Source organism: Nesoenas mayeri (genome assembly GCF_963082525.1).
Source record: "Nesoenas mayeri genome assembly, chromosome: 7".
Classification (NCBI taxonomy): domain Eukaryota; kingdom Metazoa; phylum Chordata; class Aves; order Columbiformes; family Columbidae; genus Nesoenas; species Nesoenas mayeri.
In genome coordinates this window covers 7,969,894-7,991,243 of record NC_137551.1, presented here as the reverse complement: position 1 = coordinate 7,991,243, position 21,350 = coordinate 7,969,894, and the positions used below count along the sequence as shown (strand labels likewise).

The 21,350-nt window shown below is 41.8% G+C and overlaps 1 protein-coding gene across 2 annotated transcripts in view; it reads left to right on the top strand.

Moving 5' to 3' along the window:
• Window positions 1-21,350, top strand: part of ARID5B (AT-rich interaction domain 5B) — a gene marked incomplete at its 5' end in the record, with an annotated part of 113,790 nt that overhangs the window by 82,567 nt on the left and 9,873 nt on the right. For both annotated transcript variants that reach the window (XM_080347622.1, XM_080347621.1), the window contains 3 exons: window positions 2,736-2,940; window positions 5,276-5,328; window positions 12,562-12,659. In XM_080347622.1, the coding sequence (XP_080203748.1) occupies window positions 2,736-2,940; window positions 5,276-5,328; window positions 12,562-12,659 (356 nt within the window). The remainder of the gene's footprint in view (window positions 1-2,735; window positions 2,941-5,275; window positions 5,329-12,561; window positions 12,660-21,350) is intronic.

Sequence of the window (21,350 nt, the reverse complement as noted above, 5' to 3'; positions counted from 1 at the left end):
GTTCAGGCTTCATGAGCAGACCAGAGAAGAGAGCAGAGCCAAGCAAAACTCTGTTCACAATGCTCCTCCAGTCCTTGCCCTCTAGGAGGATACAAAATTATGTTTTGAGAGAGAAAGGTGCCTGTTGCAAATCTGGCATTGCTGTCACTGACTTTTATATGTTTATGCTGGATTCACACCGGTATTACCCAGAATGGCATTGGTTCTCGTGAATCATTGATCATGGCCTTCGTCCATATCTCCTGTCAGACAGTGGGGAGGTTCCATAAGTGAGGCTTGTGCCTCCAACCCTGAGCAGATGAAGCATTGCAGCCTTCTTCAAAGCATGGTTGAACTTGACATTGCTTGGAGTCCATCCTTTGCATTTTGACGCCTCTGAGTTCTGCAGGTGCTTTGACCTCAGTTCACTGTACCCTGGAGAGAAGGAGGTTGTGTGTTAACATGGGTTTTTTCACTCCTGGTGGCTTTTTAATGTCATTTTTTTGTTTCCTTTTGTCTCCTTGGGAATAGCATCCCTTGCCGTTAGTTCACTTGCAATGTAGTGAGCTTTGATTTCATTTAGCGTCCATGCCCAGGCTGTCTTTGCAAATATTGGTCTGAGTTGTCTAGTTTGAAAAAGGAAAATCCATTAAAAATATGATTGATTGATTGATTGATTGATTGACTTGACTTAGCAAGTGGGTGACAAACTGAAGAATTGTTCCCAGGTCCAGTGAACTCATTCCAGGTTTTCACTTGCAGCAAATTTGCAGCTCAAATTAAGAATCATAAGTTTATTGAAAATGGGCTCATAGTGGGAGTGCTAACCCAGTCGTTGGTATAGCATTGAAAACTGTGACAATGTAATCTAAACTTCATTAAGTGGAAGCTGTTAAATAATTTTGCGAGGAGCCAAAGTAAAAAAGTCAAGGGATTACAGCTCTGAACTGAAAAGTGGATGAGGAAATCCAAAGTTCATTTAATAGGAAAAAAATCCCATTAGCTTCATTGAGTTTTGGATGAGACCCAGGATCTTTACAGAAGTTTAATCAACGAGCACATCTATTGCTAAAAGGCAAAGCATGGTTTCTTGTGCCATAGGAAGACAATACCTCTTCGAACCATGCAAACAGAGAATATCGAGCAGTGCAGCAGACAAACTTAGCAGCAAGTGGTCAAGGAAAATCCCACAGGAAATCCAGTGCCTGTGGCGTTGCCTTGGAGGAGTGAGTGTGTGCCATTCAGTGTCCGCCAGGAAGATTTATCAGCAGCATCCATTACCTTGGAAAATCATGGCCATTCTACCCTCTGGTTAGGAGCCAGTGTTGTTTTGTCCAGTATCTGTGGAAAGCTATGGAGGCAGCTAACCTTAAGTCAGTGTTTTCTGCAAAGTTAATACCGTGGAGGAGTATAAAAGATTTTGCTTTCCCTGAGCCTGAACACTGGGTAGCTTTATTGAGATAAAATAAACATATCATAGTCTTTCCAATGAGATGTTTGTTTACAAGCATTTACGTAATGCTCTTCATAGCACTTACTTCCAAAATGTCAACAAGTACCCAGGAAGCACCTGGTTTGGAAGTGGGGAGAGTGAACGAGAGTCAGTGACTTACTTGGCTATGAGCTCCTGCCTTCCTGTTCAGCGAGATACCCTGCTCTCCTCTGCTATCCTCCTAAAATACCAAATTCTGGCTCTTGCACTTTCCCTGCTCCCCCTGGGAGCACAAAAGACATGTCTTGGATGGGGCATGGAGGGACAGTGCAAACCCAAAATATGTGTAACTATCTCCACTGCTCTGTATTAGAGGACTTCCAGTATTTCACTGGAAATGTATCAATCCCGTCTTGGTCATGGAGGGCTTTTAAACGTCAGTTTGCAAGGTGCTGCTATTTGTTTTTTGTATACATAAATTATGCGAATGCCAGAGTTGTAATTTGCTCAATTCAATGAGAGGATTATCTTCAGGAGGCCTGCAGGATTAAGCTGCTCTCACTGGACATTTTTCCCCATGTTTGAATACTGATGAGAGGTAAAGCAGTTCCAGTTTGTTGACGTCCTGACTGGCACGGGGCTGCCGGGGCGGCTGGTGGGAGAACTGGAGCTCTGGGAGTCGCGTGCAGTGGGGCTGCCGGCGTCTGTCGGGACGGGTTCCGGCTACCAGCCTCTTCCTTCTGCTAAATACTAGGGGCTGTGCTTAAGTTTAAGCAGATGCTCAACCCCACTCAAGTCCGTGCTACAGCAGAGCCTCTGATCTGCCTGGGTAGGGCTTGCCAAGGTTTGCATCTATTTTGGTGGGCCAAAGGAGAGAAAAATGTGTTGTTTCAGAGCTGGCTGCTCAAGCATTCCTGGAAGGGGCTGAGCACCCTCAGCTCCAAGGGTTGTCTACAGGAGTTGACAATGCTCAGTGTCAATCCTGGAACGAAGGTTATTATTAGACTTGCTAATGGCAAGTGTATGTGAGAGATGGGAGCTGTCTGTGACATAGCAATGTATAGTCATAAAAATGCAGATCTGGAGAGCATTACCAATGGGTTATAATGATTTAAAGATGTGGCTATTTAAAAATGTTGTGACTAAGATTCAGAACAAGACATTTAGCTCTATAAATAGCTTCCTTTGTTTCCCCTCAAACACAGTTGCATGGTTTGGCCTCCATTTTTTTTCAACAATCCATTCTGCTTAGGAGAGGGTTTTTACTCCTTAAGTGAAAATTAAAGGTTACCCAGATCTGATGTGACATCTTTTCTTTTCCCAGGTAAAATGTGAGGCTAAGTCAGCTTTGCCCAAACCCAAGAGTAACAACAGCAACTGTAAAAAAGGCTCAAGTGAGGATAAATCAAAGATTGCCGTAGGTGAAGAATGCAGAGCTGATGAGCAGGCTTTCCTTGTGGCTCTTTATAAATATATGAAAGAAAGGAAAACACCAATTGAACGAATACCCTATTTAGGTTTTAAGCAGAGTAAGTATCCTTTTTCTCACTTTCTTGTTGGCATTTTAGAATGGTTTGGCTTCTCTGGAGAAAGCATTTGCACACGAAGTCTATTTTAAAGCCTTACGGATGGGGGGACCACGTTTGTATCTACACATTTTCCAGTCCAGGCATTTCACTGTCTTATGCCTAGATTTGCATCTCTTCCTTCTGGGGTAGTTGCTGCCAGATATTTATAGGTTTAAATCCACTGATTATGACTAGAAATAGTCATGTTGAAAACTCTCTAGTTTTCTGTTTTGTAAATCTGCAGTGTCTGTAATGCCTTTCTTCTGAGTTAATAATATGACGTATCTTTATTGTGCCCAGATGTTCTTTATGAAAGGACAAATATTAAAGGAAGACATTTAAAAATGGTCAAGAAAGGCACAAAAGCTATCGTATTTTTAAGCCCCAAAATGTGTTTATAGATAATAAATTACTGACTGTGGAGACTATAAAACCAGACTCTATCTATTTAATGCAGAATGCAATGTTTAGAATTGCCTTGGCATGTACAGCTTGTAATGCCACAATCTGTAAAGCAATTGTATGTGGGGAAGATACAGTTGTAACTAAATTTTACATAAATATTGCAGTGCAATGTAGATCTTTCTGTTACCAACAAAAGCTGTAAATGGGGGTACTTTTCCTTCTTATCTATAGATTGTAGAATATTTTATTTCCTTAAAGGGAAAACTCTATGCATTGAAATATTATTTACTCTAATTTATCTCCCAGATTAAAACCATGTGTTATTTTGATGAAGAATGTCAAACCTGTATGTTTTACATAACAATTTACATACCTAATAGCAATTGGCACTGATTGCAACAGGCCTCCAGCAGCCATTATAAACTTATATAACTCCGAATGATTACAGTGTTTGTCTGAAAACTGGCTGCTTGAAATGGAAGTAAAATTAATGTACTATGAACAGCTTCGTTGCATTATGCATTGATTCAGATTAAATCAAGGCCTAAGCAAAGCTCTTGATAGCTTTGAAACAGTACAAGGTTCAATGAGGCTTTCAGAACGTTTTGTGTTGAAGAGAGGATTTTTTTTTCCCCCCTCTGTTTTATTCTGCATTCCCTCAAGCATGGGGACAGGGTGAGCTTGAAAGACAAGCTAAAGTATTCTTTCTAAAATTCCCCACTGGGGGTAGGGCCCTCTGCTAACATTTAGCTGAAATGCACAGAAAGTTCCTTGACATTCACTGTAAATTAGGGGCCTGATCCGGCAGATACCGAAATGCCAAGAGTAAGTACATTGAGAAGAACAGAAATGTTTGCAGGACGGGGCTCTGTATTTGTCCAGCGAGACTCGTGCAAACATTGCCAATATAAATAGGTTGGTGGGAAGCAGGAGTACGAACACTACAACAGAGCATCCCCCGCAGAGGAAGAGATCCCGTCCTTCGTGGTCCACAGCCTAATCACTGAGTCTGGCCTGAAGTATTGGTAGCACGTCTAAGGGGAATCACTGTTTGTTGGTGGAATAGTGCATACACCTTTCGTAGAGCTAAGACATCAATTTTTCTTCTGGCAATAAAAATAAAAAATAAAATAAAATAATAAAAGTGAGACACCACCAGCAAGCAGTGTCCCCATGGGACTGTGGGCCGGGATGAGAAGCACATGAGAGAAGTTCTGCAGGAAGAAACAAGCATCTCCCAACACATCTTTGGAATTGAGTTGTCCCTCCAACCCCACAGCTGTGGGCAAGGCACAACCACCCGTGCCATAATTATTATGGCAATTCTCATTTGTGCTCCCTCTGGGTTCATTCATACAGGACCCGTTAGAATGCAGTGTATTGTTTATTAATTATGGAGGCCATTATCAGAGCTGCAGTAAATACTGGATATTGTTGTTTAATCGATAGGCTTTCTCTGTGAGTCAGTGTGTGGCTAATGCTTGCTTCCTAATGAAATCGGTATTAAGCAAATAATTAAAAGCAACATTCTTCCCAATGAGTAATTTTTGTTATCAAAGTTATGGAAACACGCAACAGTCATTACACGTTGCCTTTTATCAGCAAAGTCAAATGAGCCCATTACCTTTGTCTCGGTGTATTTTTCCAGTCCTATTAAGGAATCTAAGTGTGTTCTCTTTTGTGTAATTAAAAATATATAGAGAGTATGGGTTAATATTTACTCTTCAGATTATGTAAATACTTATTTGGAAAATGTTTCACAGGAGCTTTTTGAGGGGCTCTGAGCTTTTTTTCTCTATTTTTTCTTATTTAAAAACTGTTTAATTTACATTTCTTTGAAATATGTTGGTTAATGCAATGCTTATCTAAATACTTATTGTCCCTCTAACAGTTAACCTTTGGACTATGTTTCAAGCTGCTCAAAAACTGGGAGGATATGAAACAGTAAGTGTTTAAGTAACTTAAATGAAATAATTGTGCAATCTAACTTTTCCCTGTTAGAAAAAAATATGTAAAAGCAAACAATCATTTGCTGCATTTTAGGCTAGCTGTACACATTGTGAGTTTATTGGGCCATTCTTGGAAATGGTCCCAATTAGTTCCAGGTTTGGCAAAATTGTAAACTTGCCGTAAAAACTACAAGTGGAAAACATATGTAACTCTTCCCTGTCAAGGAAATTAGTTGGGTCTGTAATTTTTTCCCATGTTGAGAAAGGGCTATTATTGTACAACAAGCCAAGATTGCATAAAAGAAATTTCACTTGGCAACATCCCTGACATCTGTTCATGTCTAATATGGGAAATGTATTAAAGGCTTTCAAAAGTAATCAGCATTGTCCATTAAAGAATAGTATGCTGCAGTATCTTCTCTTATTCCAAGTGTAAAAGATCTTTATTAGACAAGGGTCAGTACCACATAAACAGGAAGTTATCAAAGTAATTCAGAGAAGTCTCTGACACTTTTTATCAGCTAACTGTATCTGACAAGAGCAGTTTATTTTTAGCTCACAGGAAAATTTGATGGCCATGGATTTTACAGAATGTATTTTGAACCAATAAAATATTAGAGCAACAAACTTAGATTAAAATCTTGAAATGAGAAGAAAGAGCTGCATTAATATGGCACATCGAGATGACATCTGTAATAAAAACCAATTGACATAGGAAGATGTCGTCATTGGAAATATTTTCTTTGCACACAATGATCAGATTAAGTTGTTCAGTTCCTGCCACAGTTGGATGAAAGAAATTATTTTTGCTTTGTTTATGAAGTAATCTGGGACATATCTGTGCTGTAGAGAAATGACAAGAAGAAATGCACTATCGAGAAACTGAAAGTCGTTTGAACCAAAATACCAAACTCACTGTTTTCCTTCCATACAATGCAGCGTATTGTTCTGGAGCTCAGCAGCCCTGTTGGTTAGCATGGGTGTGGCTGGGTTTTTGTGAAACACGAAATCTGACATTCTGAACAAAAATATATGCTTGATTTGGCTTTTATTGTTCCTCTATCTTTCATTAATCAGCACATACCATGCTTACGTACAGAGGTGTGTGTAAGTGTGCTCATGGGTATGTATGAATGAATAACTACCATAGATGGATTGTTACAGCAATTATGAGCCAACAGTAATTGCCGTGAGTTGTAAAGTGCAACGAAAATGAGGGCTGAAAGATTGAACTTGATCCAGAGCACAAGGGAAGGCCAGGAGGGAGAGCGGCGTGTTCGGAGTGCGCAGGGAGTCGGCTGATTTTCACAGCGGTTCAGATCTGCTCGAAGGGACCGAGCGTAGAAGCAGGGATGCCAAAGTGGTGGCTGGCCTGAGAGAGCTGAGTTTTAGTGCCAGAATGAGGGGGAAAGGGATGGCTTTAGTAATGCTGGAGAAGATGAACCTCTGTACCTGGGGCAGAGCAGGAATAGGACGGTGCCTTGGTGACCAGGGAGCCAGGTCTACCAACGGGAGCAGAAACGAGCAGAGGGGAAGGATCACTTGTGTGAGAATGTCATCCAGAGTAGCATCAGTCCACCTTTATCTCAAAGCTCCCGTCCTTTTCTCAGTGACAGATGTTCTCTGTTATTTAGGGGCTTTTGTTACCTTTGATGAAAATGTACCAGGGATGCATATTCTTCATAGAGAAGAAACCAGGCAACAGCTTACTGGTCAGCAGACAGCAAGGCCAGCGTAGATCACACCCTCTGGCATACCTGGAGCCCAGCTTTGGTTGAGAGTGACCCTGGCTGAAATGATGGGCCTGATCTGTTCGTATGACATGAGCGGTGTCTGTGCTCTCTGCAGAAGAGCTGAAGTTGTGAGGAGCATTGTGATGCAGTATAAGTCATAGGTGGAGCATGAAGTTTCCTGACCTCATTCTCTTCTGTTAACAGTCTTGTCCTCAATACGGAACTCTCTTTGCTTTATATTCCCTGACTGTGAAACTGGTAGCTGTTGCAATACTTTGACCTGTGCACACTCCAATTTTTATTATTTTATGGCCAATTGATACTCCTCGAGTTTGCCAGCCTGCATTTTTTGTATATATTTTATCATGGCAAGCATTGCTGAAGGGCTTTTGTGTTTGATTCTTGTTTCACTTTTCGGCAAGGCAGTGGATGACTGGACTGACATGGACCTCGATGTGAGTTCCAGAATCTTAGGCCGGTCTGCTTAGATGTAGAAATTTTGAGTGAGTGCTGTAATTCAATAACAACCGGAATCTGCCACTCACACATCCAGTACCAATATCTATTGATGATGAGAAGTCATGTGCAGAGCAAAGACATTCTCGAACCTACCCTGATAAACAGACGTTTATCTGTATGGACCCTTCCATCAGACTTGAATGAGTCATTTGTCTGTTATAAGGGCTTCAACGTCTTTAACTTGTTGTAAAATTTCACAAGTCTCTGGTTTGTGCGTTGAGATAGAAATGGGTCTTTTCACTTCCACATATTGTAAATAAAATAATATTTAAAGTAGAAATTTGGCTTCAGCATATGAGAGCCGTTTTATAAACAGGAAACAAAAGATTGGTTAAAATCACATATGGGAACTTAGAGTGGTCAGATGACTAGTTTTTTACTACCAACTGTAGACACCTTCACAGTTAAAGCATTTACAAACTTTACGTCTTTCTGTTTAGCAGAACAGTGATAGCTCATTTTCAATTTCATCCCCTGCCCTATCCACCTGGTCCCTGTATAGATGTTTCAATGAGGCTTTAAAAACATATCTGAGAAACAAGCAGAGATTATGTACGGTGTTTTCCAGCTTGCACCCAGATTCACAGAACAGTACATGACCTCAGAGTCCAGCCCTGTCAGTCAATGATCTAAAAGTGAATGAAAACAAGCGTTGGATTTCAGATGCAGAGAAATCTGTCTGACTTTATTATCATGTATATCCATAGAATGGACCTAGTGGGGCCTGACAGACAGTATTACCTGTACATATGGGATATATATACTGCATACCTAGTAGTGTCAAGCTATGATTTTGTGTGATATGTCATACTTAAGGACTCTCCAGTTAGAGTACTTGTGAGAGTCATTTCTTATCTGTTCGCTATCTGTTTGATTACTAATTCTTAGTTATTTGTCATCTGTAACTGTAATACCACACTCCCATGTACTTCTTGTTGGACATAATACAGGCTTAATAAAAACAGCAACCTGTACAAATTGGTTTAAGTCCTTAACAGATGAAGCTGTTTCTTTGGAATTGGTGGGATCGTGTTTCTCTTAAACAAAGACACGTGAAATGAGTATCTTTGTTACTAATAATAGGAGAGTGCATTGGAAAGCACTCTCTATAGCAGACCTTCACAGTATGAATGATTTAAAATGTCCTCAAGTCTCTGGATGAAATAAAAAACAATGTCACCTTTTAGGGGGCTCAGCTGCAGTGGCATTTAACAGCCATTGCCTGGAATTTTCTCAGTCACCCTAAGTCAGGTGAGTAAAAGGTACAGATGTTTGTAGATGGGAAGCTTCCAGGACTTAGCTAAACAGTTGTTCTTGGCAAGTCATGAAGTGGCATTTTTCCTTTTGAGCTAACACAAAAGGAGTGCCTTGACATGTTTGCAGAGGGCTGTGGTGTTGAATGGTCCCTACCTGGAGATGTCTTAGAAAGATAAGGAGGGTAAAGAGAAAATTAGGTGGAGCTTAACCTTTGGTGTGTAGCAGCTTAAATTTTGCCAAAGGTCGGTGGGATCCCATTTAGCTGCTGCCTACTGGAAGCAACAATAAAGTGCTTTGGTTTTTAAAAATTAGTGATAGACACGTAGAGCAGTCCTGCATCTGGGCAGGCCCAAGGAAACTGATATGTCAGTGGAATGCAAAGCTACCTGGGTTTGTTTCATACAGAGCTAATACCCAGAGCTCTGTTTTGAAGAGTGTTGTGACCGTCACATACCATCAGCAGAAAATCTCACATTAGATTTGCAGCAGGAGATAAGCAAGAAGCCTTTTCATGAGGAAGGGAGCTGGGATTGCAGTGCAGGAGTCCTTAAGATTTCTCAAAGCAGAAGACACCATTGAAAGCATGTGTATAAACAGTCCTCTACTTTAATAGATAAGATAATTGCTTTTATTTGGCTGTTCTTGAGTACCAGTCACTGCCTAATACTGTGCTTGTAGGAACCAGATCAGATCTGCTCTCAGGTCCCTGGCCAGACCAGTCTCTTGCTTAACTCCAAATTCTGCTGATTGGGAAAGATGTCACGGAGGCTTTCAAAGCTTCTGGCTTCCAGTGGGCCCAGCTCTAGGACTGTGAAGCTCTAGGTTTAAGGGAGCAAATTGTGGGAGAGCTCTGCAAACCAGAAGACTACTTTAAAACTAAAGCCAGGATTGGAATGGGAAGCTATCAGAGGTGAGATGGGCCTGTGCAAATGCCTTGTTAATGGGTGAGCTTGGAGCATCCTGCACTTACAAAAATGTGGCAGGCACTGGGACGGATGTATATACTGGTAGGAATAGGGAAAAACAAATCAGAGAACCAAAGCAGCAAAGGTTCCTTGTCTTCTCTATGTTTGGTACTATGGCAGGTCAACTTATATCAGGAAACTGAAACTGAATTAGTCAAAAGTGTGAAATGAAAGTGTTCAGGCCACTTGTTAAAGCTTTTGAAGGGTCTTAGTTGCCTTATGCCACTATAGCTCCATGCCCTTAAAAAAATCAGTGCTTTGCTCCTTAGTGTTTGTGGGAAATTCTGTGTCCAGGCAGCTAAAATAATTTACCATTATCTGTCTTTCTGTTCCTCATGTGCCCTGGTCATGAATGTGTTACTAACTGGGAGCACATATGAGCCCTTTCAGACTTAAAATCGCTGTGTGAAAGCAGCCAGGACAGGCATTTTTGGTAGGAACAGCAACCGTAAGCAGAGCATTGCCAAGCACTGCCCTTTCCTGGCTCCTTGGGAAGTTCATCATCCCTGAGGTGGCCGGGAGGGACTTGTATGAGACTAGAAAGCTGTCCTTGAGTTGGATGTGGCCAGCGTGAGCATCCAGCTTGAGCAGTGCTGCCCAGCATGATTACTGGGAGGTTTCCACAGAGCAGCATTTTATTCAAATTGTTTACGGTTATACTTTATCTGTTACTTTAGTCCTTTGAAGTTTATTAAGCATAAAAACCTAAACTTTCCAGAGCAGGGGGAGACTCAACCCCAGGCTTTGTTAGAATAACAGTTGTTCCAGGGAATGTCAAATTTAAACTTAGCTCTGTATGTGGGAGGGCACAGCTCTGCTAATTGCCAAGGAGTTCTGGTCCATTGCAGAGGCAGAATTAGTTAAAGCTGGGCAAATGTTTGTGTAAATACTATTTTTCTAAGCAGCCTAGAGGAGAGAGACACCAAAACTGCTCCAGTGGTTTCAAAGAGATTGCCTTTTCCCCTTGAAGATGGTCGCATTAACTGATATTCCAGCTTGAGTATCAACTCTTGCCTTAGCTCGTGGTTAATGAGACTTGAGCTCAAAGGTTCCCAGGACAAGAGGCAGGTTCCCACTCCTCCACAGCAGAGTCCAGCCCTTTTTTGAACTTTCAGGTTGCAGAAAGAGCATTTCTTCATATTCTTGGAAGGTGATGTTCTTTATGGCTTATTGGGATTCCAGTTCCACCTATTATTGTTACTAAAGGACTTGAAGGAGTGTTGGGTAGCCTGGGGAAGAGACAGCATAAGCACTTAAACAAAACAGACCTTCTCCTCGTAATTAACCTTCTCCTCAGATGAGTGTTTGATCTGTATTTGTATTTAAATACTTTGTTTGTGCAGAATTTATCCCTGAATCGCAGCCTCTCTCTTGTGCCTCTTGTGGTCTTTGGGTTGGTTGCAGAAGACAGAAAATAAAATTAGTCAATGGAGTCAGTACATTTTGCTTTAAATAAGTTTTAGGATAAAATACTCCCCCCATTTTTTTTTAAAGTATCTATAGGTGCAAACCATGTACAGGTACTAACGGTGAGATGGAGGTGTTGATGTTTTCTAAGGAGCAAGCAAAATAGACTTGAAAAAAATATAATATTATCAAATTATAAGTCTCAATCCATTCTTTTGGCTTTGGAGAATAATTTCTGCAAAGGAAGGATTTTCCTTTTCTATTGACTGAAAAAGAAACACCTTTCACCCCATAATATTTAATGACAGTACCTATCTCCTCTTGTTTAGATTAAAATTACAGGCCTCAGACTGCAAGTTGTAATATTTGTTTTCTTCTGATTGCTGCCTTTAGCTCCTCAGCAAACGCCATTGACTGCTCTGTGGGTAACTCCAAAGAAGCCTCCGGGGCTGAATGTATTAAAATCCACAGCATTCAGTAGAAAATGATAAAATTCCCCCCAAATTGACCCCACAATTTTCCACTGGTTTTCTTTATGAGCTGCAGGCAAAAGAAGGTGATCTGTTGTGCTTGTCCTATTCCTGTTTTTCTTCCTGTTTTAAATATAGCAGAATATATAAAATAATGAAACAATTCAGAAACAATTCTTTTGCCAGGTCTTCCATCTGTTATTCTGTATAATCCTAATTTCTGTACAAAAAACCAGAACCATAGTATGCAACTCAATATGTTACAAAGATGTTTATTTTCATCAGCGTAGTCCAATAAAGTACATAGCTCAAATATTAACATTGGAGCGTGTTAAGATTTCATTACTATTTGATCTGTATATTTTACTGACATAAATGGGTAAAAATAAACAGCTTGTAACATATAGAGTTACGGACTATGCTTTTGTGGATTTGCAGAATTCTGTGGTGGATTTGGGTTTCACAGCGGATTTATTTTCTCTAATTCAGTTAAAATAACTATGTAATCATTATTTGTGCTGAGTATGGTTTTAGCTTCATTTTCATAATTCACCGTGGGATTTGTCTGCATAACTTCTGATGGTTAATGACCTTGTATTGATTGAGATTTTCTTTTGTGAGGCTGTATTGCTTGTGACTTGATAATGAATTAGTCAGATCACTCCATTTTAGAGGGAAACAAAATACATAGTGTTAACTTACCAAAAAAAAAAAGACACACAGAGCTCTGTGCACTCTATATATTCTGTAGGGGCTTTTATAGTGCTTGTAGTACATGCTGTTCTGAAAGTGTCACACATGCATTTGTTGTTGTGAACTCAAATGCTGTAGAATCTGTAAAGATGCAAGATTAAATTTTCCATTGCCATTTTTACAGATAACAGCCCGTCGACAATGGAAACATATTTATGATGAATTAGGTGGTAACCCTGGAAGCACAAGTGCTGCTACATGTACTCGCAGACATTATGAAAGGTAAGATAACAAATCTGAAATGCTTGTTTAATAATGAAAAAATTAATTTGGAGAGCCTTCAAAGCGTTTTATAAAGAATTAGAGAAAGAGAGAGAGAGGGAGGCTTCTTAAAGATATAGCAAATATTCCCCTAACAGTTTAGTCAGATAATCTGTTGTCATTTAAACCAGAGTGTATGTCTCCAGTGACTAAATAAATAAAGCAAACATCTGATTTTTCTTTGGTACGTATCTTAATTTTTACAACAGCTTTCTGGTTAAAGAAGCTGAAGAATTGAGCAAAACGTACTCAGGGAAAAATAAGAAACGACAGCTAATTGATGCAAACACTTGTCTTCTGTCGTTTTTTAGGAATACCAATTAAGCAAATTGTGGTTGTGATCAAAATAATGGGGCGGCCCACAATGCAGGGTGCTGTTACTGTTGTGGGTCGTGCAGAGCGTTGCATTCCTCTTCCTCATTGTGCTTCTTCCCTCCTCCCTGCCTGCCAGCCGCTGCCAAACACTCTTTCTCTGCAGCCATTGTTGCTGGTCAGAACTGTTGATTTCTTATTCTTCCCATGTAGATAATAACTGCCAGGGCTTGTGAAGCCAGCACGCATTGCATAAAATACTGGAGCTAGAGTGTTGTTTTGGTTTGGTTTAGAAACAAGTCTCTTTTTTCTTTTTTTTTTTTCTCTTTTTTCTTTTTTTTTCCTTAGACAAGCAAATGTTAATAAAAGCCCTGCAATTTCAGGCTCAGATAAGGAAAGCCCAGTCTCTTGTTCCTGCCCATAAACAAGTGGCTTTGCTGGGGTCAGGCAGGGATTGTACTGCCTGTGCACAAGGTGGCACAGCAGACCCGTGCTCAGGGGGCAAGTTTTCGCCTTCTTTCGCCTGGCATGTTGGCCACTCCAACGGAGAAGCTGCCCTCCTCATGGAGGGGGAGGGTCATCACCCTCATTGACAGGAGGACTTGGGTGCACAAAGAAGTTGCATGCAATGCCACTATCAAAGTTGGGAGTTAGAAGCTTTCTGGAGATCGAGCCAAGCGCCAGAGCAAATGGAGTGAGTTGCTGTGTGCATCAGACCAAAGCTTTTCCCTGCCTTTGCGTTGCGGACGAATCTTGTAGATTGTTTTAATTGACTCATCAGATTGTGGGTGCTCGGCTCTTCCCCTCCATCGTCACAGCCCTGGGAGGCTCCGGGCTTCCTCTTGCCCCCCAGCCAGCTGGTGGGTGTCAGACTGGCAGTCTGGGCCTTCCCTCGCCAGATGTGCTTGAGATGTTGTTTATTTGACTGAGGAGACCCAGGCACGCACCAGAGTTGGGTCTCTGGGTTTAGGTCGCGCAGGGAGCGAGTGTGTCTGGCTCCGTGTTGGAATCCTGGAGTCACCCAGAGAGCGTCTCTTGTAGTTGTGGAAAAATAAATGAGGCATTCACAAGTACTCCATGAACTCCTGTCTCTCTCTTCTGTTTTCTTGCTAGTGGTTCATTTTTTTACATGGAAAGCCCTCGAACCGCTCTTCGATGCACAGAGACTCATCTGTGTGACTTACTCAGCAGTTACTCAGGGGTGTGCTACAAAGTGCCACAAAGCCCATTGTGCTCACTAGAAAACCTGAACAGACTCATGGTGCTTTTGAAGACTGTAAAGCCTTTCCAGGCTACCCAAAAGCAGTTTTGCTTGCCTTGAGCCAGTCTGAGGAAAGAGTCTTTTAGTTTATGGTTAGATTGTTCTTAGCACACCAAGGAGCTGAAATCTGAGTTCTTGGATGCCAGTCTATTGTGTAGTTCTGAGTTAGGTCTGATATGAGGCAGCATCTATTTTCCAGGTCTCTCACAGGCTGTGAAAAGATGGAATTTGGAGAAAAAGTCTTGTAGGATTTTTCAGGTTAGCCCTGGTCTGAAAAAGTCAAAACACGCAGACAAAAAACTTCAGCGACTGATCCAATCTCTAGATTTCTAGTGTTAGACACTTTATTTTCCACCACAGGAAAGCTATATTAAGCCTCAGACTTGGAAAAAAGTAAATGAAATTGTCATGGTTTGTTTCAGCTGGTAATTCTAACTACAGCACCTGTAAATGTAATGCTCATTTATAGCCAAAGTGCTCAGATGACATTTAATCTGAAACTAGAACTGCAGTGCAGGAATACGTGTTCATGATTCAGGACACACGTACATTTTCTAACTTGAAGGTGAGCTGTAAAGCTAAACTGGAAATTAAATTAAGCTGGGAGGTAAATGCTGAACAAACCTCATGGCTTTTCCTTTCTGAATCCCACTGGCCTTTCCTTGCTTACTGGAGGCAGAACAGACAGTTCCCTGACTTCACTGATCCTGCTGCTGTGTTTGATTTGTCCTTGCCATTTATCTCTAAAACTAAGATCTCAAGGGCATCTGTGTTCTGCTAACTAGATTTTGCCCAAGAGGATGGAGAAGCTACTAGCTGTTTGCACCGGCTTTAGCACAGCGAGGGTGCTTAGGTGGCAGCAGCCTTTCAGTGACATCCTTAAGATGCTGAGGAGTGGAATGGCACATATGTCCCATTCAGGTACTGCATCCCATCCTCCTCACCTCTCCAAGTTCCCCTCTGCAAGGTGGAGTTTTGCACAAAAACTCAAAGGAGAAAAGAAAAGGAGAGGACATCCTTGCCACTCTGTCTAGCACATCCCATGAAGAACTGTTGCTTTTGTCCTAAAGGTGCTTATAACCTCTAAAAAGCCAACATGTTGCTGCAGACCCACGGTAGCAAGGATGGCAAAAGCTGGAAGACAGTCAGATGTCAAGGCGGTAGGGATGCTTTGTAGTGCCCCCCTCGCATCGCCGTGTGTGGAGCAGGGGTTGTGGTGGTGGCTGTAGGTGAGCAGAGCATTTCGATTTGCTTTGTGTCCCTGGCAAGAGGGGAAGAAAGATTTTGTGTGCATTAGCAATGGATTCATTTTTCATGTAGTACGGTTTGTGTTTCCAGTAACTGGTTTCATTTTAAAACGAGACGAGGTTGCCAGTGTTTCAGTAAGTGTTATTTGTATATTAGTTAGACAACTTTTGTTTTATTAATGAGTATAATAATGAAAGTGCAGGTTGCTGAGTAGAAGCAATGGGTGTTTTTATTTAAAGCATAGCAGGCGTCGTATAATGCCAATGAATGCGTTATTGTCACTGTAGGCACGGCTGGTCTGAACCTGCCTCTGATTGGGTTATTCCAAATAGGCCCAAGCACTTCATAAAAATGTCTTTGTCAGCCTAGTTTTCCTTCCAAACCTATTCATCTCTGTCAGTTTTTAATATTAGTACCAGGCTCTTGGCTATAGTCCATTAGTACTGTACTTAATTGCTCATGTTACAGATGATTACCAATATAAAAAGCATTAATGTTTTCCCATCGCGGGGCTCGTGCTTTGTGCACGTCTCAAACCGTACAGAGCTTACGTGTTGTTGTTGTTTTGGTCATTACTTTCTTCATTTGTGCTCCTCTAATGCACTTACCTCGCATGATCACAGAAAGCAAGAGGCGTGTGTGGTTGACGTTGGCTGATTCAGCCTCAAACTTTCCTGTGAAACTCTTAACAGCCCTTGTCAGTACCCTACATCTCTCTCGCTTATCAAGAAACCCTCAGAAACGGCTATTTTTTCTGCAGAGCACTCTTCTCCGTGCTGCCTTCCCCTCATAATGCAGATGTGGTTTTCACGTGCAGGGTTTGAGGTTTCTTTCGCTTTTACACAAAACACATGATCGGCAGCTTTAATTTTCCGACGTGAACGATAGGCTGTGTTTCTGCAGCGCTGGTGACGTCGTTAGGGATTTTTCATAAATATTACACCCCCTGACCCCTCAAAAAACAAACAAGAAAAAAAACCCCACACCAAACGCTGCTATTTTGCAAGGTGTATAAAGTTCCCAATCAAATGCACTGAATAAAACTAAAAATGTGAGCAGGGTCTCCTGGCAGAAAGCTGGATGGGTCCCATCAAGGAGTAGCTCTCCTGACCTTGTTGGGTGCTGAGGGAGCCTGGTTCCCTTGGGATGGACCCAGAGCCTCCCATGGGCCATGCTCTGCTCTTCAGCAGTGTAGCTTGTACCATGACCCTCACGAGTCACCAGTGTCTTTAAAACCAGACGGTCCGGGTCAAACCCAGCTGGAGGGGGATTTATTAGGCTTCACGCTCTCAAAAGACTGAGGCAACTGAGTGGGAAAGTGTTCTGCAGAGCCACAACCATCTGGGACATGATGAGGAGCAGGGAGGTGAGATGATGGGTTCTTGCTGGTCCAGTGGGGTGGCTGTGCCCCCACTGGAGACACAGACCCATGGAGGGGCTTATTTTGGCTGGTAATGTGGACCCCGGGCACTTGGAGAGGACCCTGCACATCAGTCCTTTCCCAGGGGACTGAACCCCAGGAGATACAGTTCAAAGCCCGTTCTCCCAGTTTTCTGTCTAAATGGCTCACATAAATATTACATATTATCAGAAACACGAGGTGGGTCAGGGTAAGTCCCTTTAACAGCCGTAAAGTTTCTCTACCCTAAGGATATTGTGCAGTAATTCAATATGCAAGAGCGCCCCGCGTTCCATGCAAATGCTGTTTGGTTTTGTTAGAGCATTTGGATAACTTTGGGAATGCGTAAGCATTTCTGTGGAGTTTTGTAGGAAATTGCAGCCACAGAGACCAAAAAATAGGTGGCTAGTGTAGCATCTACATGAAAATGCTTATGGTTATCTTTTCATACACATGGTAATTAATAGAATATTTTGATTTATGCTGTTAAGTGTGAAAACATCTTCAGGCAAAAATTAATCAAGTGTTATGTCATGCTGTAAACTACAGCTAGCGCTTTGTTTGACCCAAAAATCTTGCCAAGCAACAGTTTTTTCTTGTCGTACTAACTTGGTTGTTTTATTTTTGTCTTCACCCCGCTTTCCTACCACCTCGCAATTCAGCTAGTCCCAGACTCCCAGAAAACTTAACAAGTTGCAAATTGTCTCAATAGTTTTCCATCAAGCACAAATTTAAACCTCAAGATAGATGAGGTGTCTCAGTCCTCTCTTTCTTTTCCTGGGTTTTTTGGGGGTTTTTGGTGTTTCTTTATTTTTCTTTTTGATAAATAACAAGAGGTTTTTACTTATGAATTTCTGCCCTCAGGGCTTTATCATTAAGATTAAATAACTGTACTCTCAAGCATACCACTGAACAAACATCTTTTCAATTATGTGAGTAACAGATGCTTTAACAAAGGAACTATTGAAAATTCAGAAAGCCTCCCCCCTTCCCAAAATTTAAAAAGTATCAGATGACAGAGGAATGTAATTGTTTACCATTAAAACAGATCCTTAGCTGTCCATTCAAAACATGTGAGAACACGCAATTTTTTCAGAATTTCTTCAGGACTGGGTTTACAGCCTTGGAGTCTTAGTGGCCAGCACTGCAGTCAGCAGGAGTCCTTGGGTGCAAGAATGCGGGATGGTCGGGCCCAGCCTTCCCGTGCCTGGAGACAGATATCTCTCTGCTTGCAGGGACTTGTTTTCCCAGTACGTCCTTCCTTCCACCTGGGAGTTTGTCCCAGTGGAACTGGGGGATCCCATGTCCTCCCCAGTGCTACCGGGTGGGTTGTCACCCTAGCACCAGGACTGGAAAGTAAGATCTTTGCCATCAGATTCCCCAGGTCCACTGGGAATCTACACCGTGTATTCTACTGCAGGACTTTGCAAACATGGCGGGGGTTACTCCTACTTTGTTCAGCTGTGTGCAATGGAGATGTGGCTCAGAGCTCCCAGAGAGGGTTTGGTGGGATTTTGGAGTCCCTCCAGGAGACCTGCACACCACAGGCAGTGCCAAGTGGCATCTGCAAGCTGTCCTAAGCGCAGGGACCCAGCATCGCAGGGTTTGTATGGACCTACCAAGCAAAATGCATGTCTGCCTTTAGATGTAGAAATGCTGACTGTGGCCAAAACAGAGGCTTGCAATGATTATAGTAGAGTGACCTGGGGAGGCTGCTCTGTCCCTGCCACACCTCCTTTGGATCTTTCCCATACAGTAAATCTACACCAAAGGTGAGAGACTGGGGTTGTTCGCCTTCCCCTGCTGAGCCATTGGATCAAGAGTGGCTGAGCTTCCCTCTCCAGGCTGTGCAGCTATATCAACAGCTGTGTTTGTAATGTCACTAATTTCCAGTTCACTTAAAACAAAGTGTCTTTGAATTCTCTTAGAGCAAGGCAGTTCCCACCTTTCAGCAGTGAGCCATTCTCATTACTCACCAGCACTCCCAGTGGGCTGAGGGGAAAGCTGTTGATGGAAGGATGAAAGAGCCATTTCTTTAAGGGAGGAACGTTCCTTGGAAAGAAAATTGAACTCAAACATATTTTGTCTTTACTGATAATATACATGCCAGTTTTGTACTTCAGACAAATGCAAATAATCCTGTTGCTATTGTGTTCTGCATAAAAGCACACAAGGCTTTCCTAACTCCTGGATTGTACAATGTGGTTCAGGGAAATTTGGCTTGAGGAACACACGGCTTGATTTCCACAACGCATCATATATTCCTATGTTGGAAAACAGGCTGAAACCTTAGAGTTCAGGTTATTCCTCTCCCCTCTTCTCTGCTGGGAGTTGTTTGCTGGTGCCCAGGAGAGCTGCCTCCTGCTCCTGGCCATCCCCACTAGCTCATGGCTCTTGAAGGTGACTTGTCTCCTGTGCTTTCTCTGGCAGCATTGCTCCAAGATTTATCGCTTTTGAAGAGCATCAAGGTGAAAAAGACAAGACTTCTCTTGGGATCAGAGCTTGGGCATTCCTGTTGGTCCCTTAAAACAAGAGAATGTTTTGCCACCGATTTTCTAGCGGAAAAGAATCGGGTTTCTCTCACTGGGGTTATTGATAGGGGCCCCATTGCGCTGCGGGGGCTGTTGCTGGAGCCAGCTCTGGCTGCAGGGGGTGCGGGCAGCTCTGCAGATGCTGGGAGGACCCACTGAACCAGATGTCCTGTGGAACCGGGCAGAGCGGTCATCTCGTCCCCCAGCTCCGGTGCTGCCTTCAGAGGGAGGAGCAGGAGCCACTGGGGCATAATGTGCCCAGGAGGGAAGGGTTTTCCAAATTCCTACCAGTAAAGAGATTTATTGCCTGTCCCTTTTCAGTGTTTTTGAAACTGTAAGAGCTTAATGTTCTCATGATTTACATTAGCATCTAATCCTTGCGTAATCTCACTAATCCCTTGGCCCCAAGATATCCATTGGCAGTGAGTTCCATGGGTTAACCAGTTGCTGTATTCATTTGGTGGGGCAGATTTAAATCTTTTTCTATTTCCATTGCAATCAGCCTCCTTAACCTTCTGGCCAAGCATGGGAATGGGGCAGCATCTCCCAAGGAATGGGCTTTGGTATTTTAAGTCCTTCCTAGATTATTCTTGTGGCTGAGAGGCTCCATTGTGCCCTGTTCTGTGTTGGGCTTGGAGCACTTGAGAAAGCAAGATGATGTCAACGGGAGACGCGATGGTGTATTTTATTCTGCAAGAAAGAAAACAAAAATAAACACTGAAACGAGTGGTATAAAAAAAAATATCGTAGGGGTTGTGCTGAAGTGCTTCCTTCACCCTGTGTGTCCTGGGCATATGGTTCCTCCCCGACCCGAGAGTCCCGTCATATGTGTACACAGTGGGGAGAATTAAAGAGGAAGCTGGCAGCCTTAACATTTAATTTCCTTCCTCTTTCTGGGCCGGTCAGATCCTTTGCATTATTGTAACTGCTTTTTTTATCATGCCTATAAATAGATGTGCTCTCGTGTCCTGTGAAGCAGAGTCAGGCCAAAAAAAGTCATTCATTCTGCATAATCAATACATGAAAATGTAGTGGTTACTGGCTCAGATGAGAATCTTGTATTGTTAGTTCTGTAGCTGGGAAAAAAAATGTTGACTAATAAAGATTAAGGGCTTTTTTTTCTTTTTAGGAAATGCTAATGATGAAGACATGTTTGATATACTGTGAAATACATTCCTCTAATGTGAAGTTTCTGCTTTTTGTTGGGAAAGAGATTCAGTCCCTGGAGGATTTTAGAATTTGTAAATATAAAATTATCTGCTTCAGTGTTTTTTAAAAAAAGGTTGGCAGAAAGCCAGATTACTTACATTACTGTAATAGATTTGCTGACCTCTGACATCTGCTGCAGAGAAGTACATTGAATTTTTCATAATATCAGATGATGCAGATCTAAAAACTCAGTACACTCTGCGCCATTATTTAATTCAGGACTTAGTAAAGCAAAATCTTTTTTTGAGTAGCAGTTTATACGTGATTAAACTTAATATTGCCGATTGTAATAAATCAGGATTAGTATAGTACTGATTTGTTAATCTAACTTGTATTGATATTAAGTTGTCTTTATTTAAAAAAAAAAAGAAAAGAAAAAAAGACTGGCTTTTCACAGTGACTGAATTTAATAAGAAGCCCTGTGATAGCAAAGACTCCCCTACTGTTTCTGCTCTTGGCTGGAAAATGTTATTTTTGTATTATTCCAGGGGAAAAAAAAAAACCCTCATGCTGCTAAAAATCTGCTGCCTGTGGAAAGATTTTTTTTTTTAATACACCAGTGCTTACATATTCTATTTATGTTAATTGCCTTATAAATAATACATTTTGTTAATCTTAATATTGGAATCTTGATCATGATAAAGACCCTTTTATTTGGTTTCCTCGCAGGCTTTACAAGTAAATATTCTTTG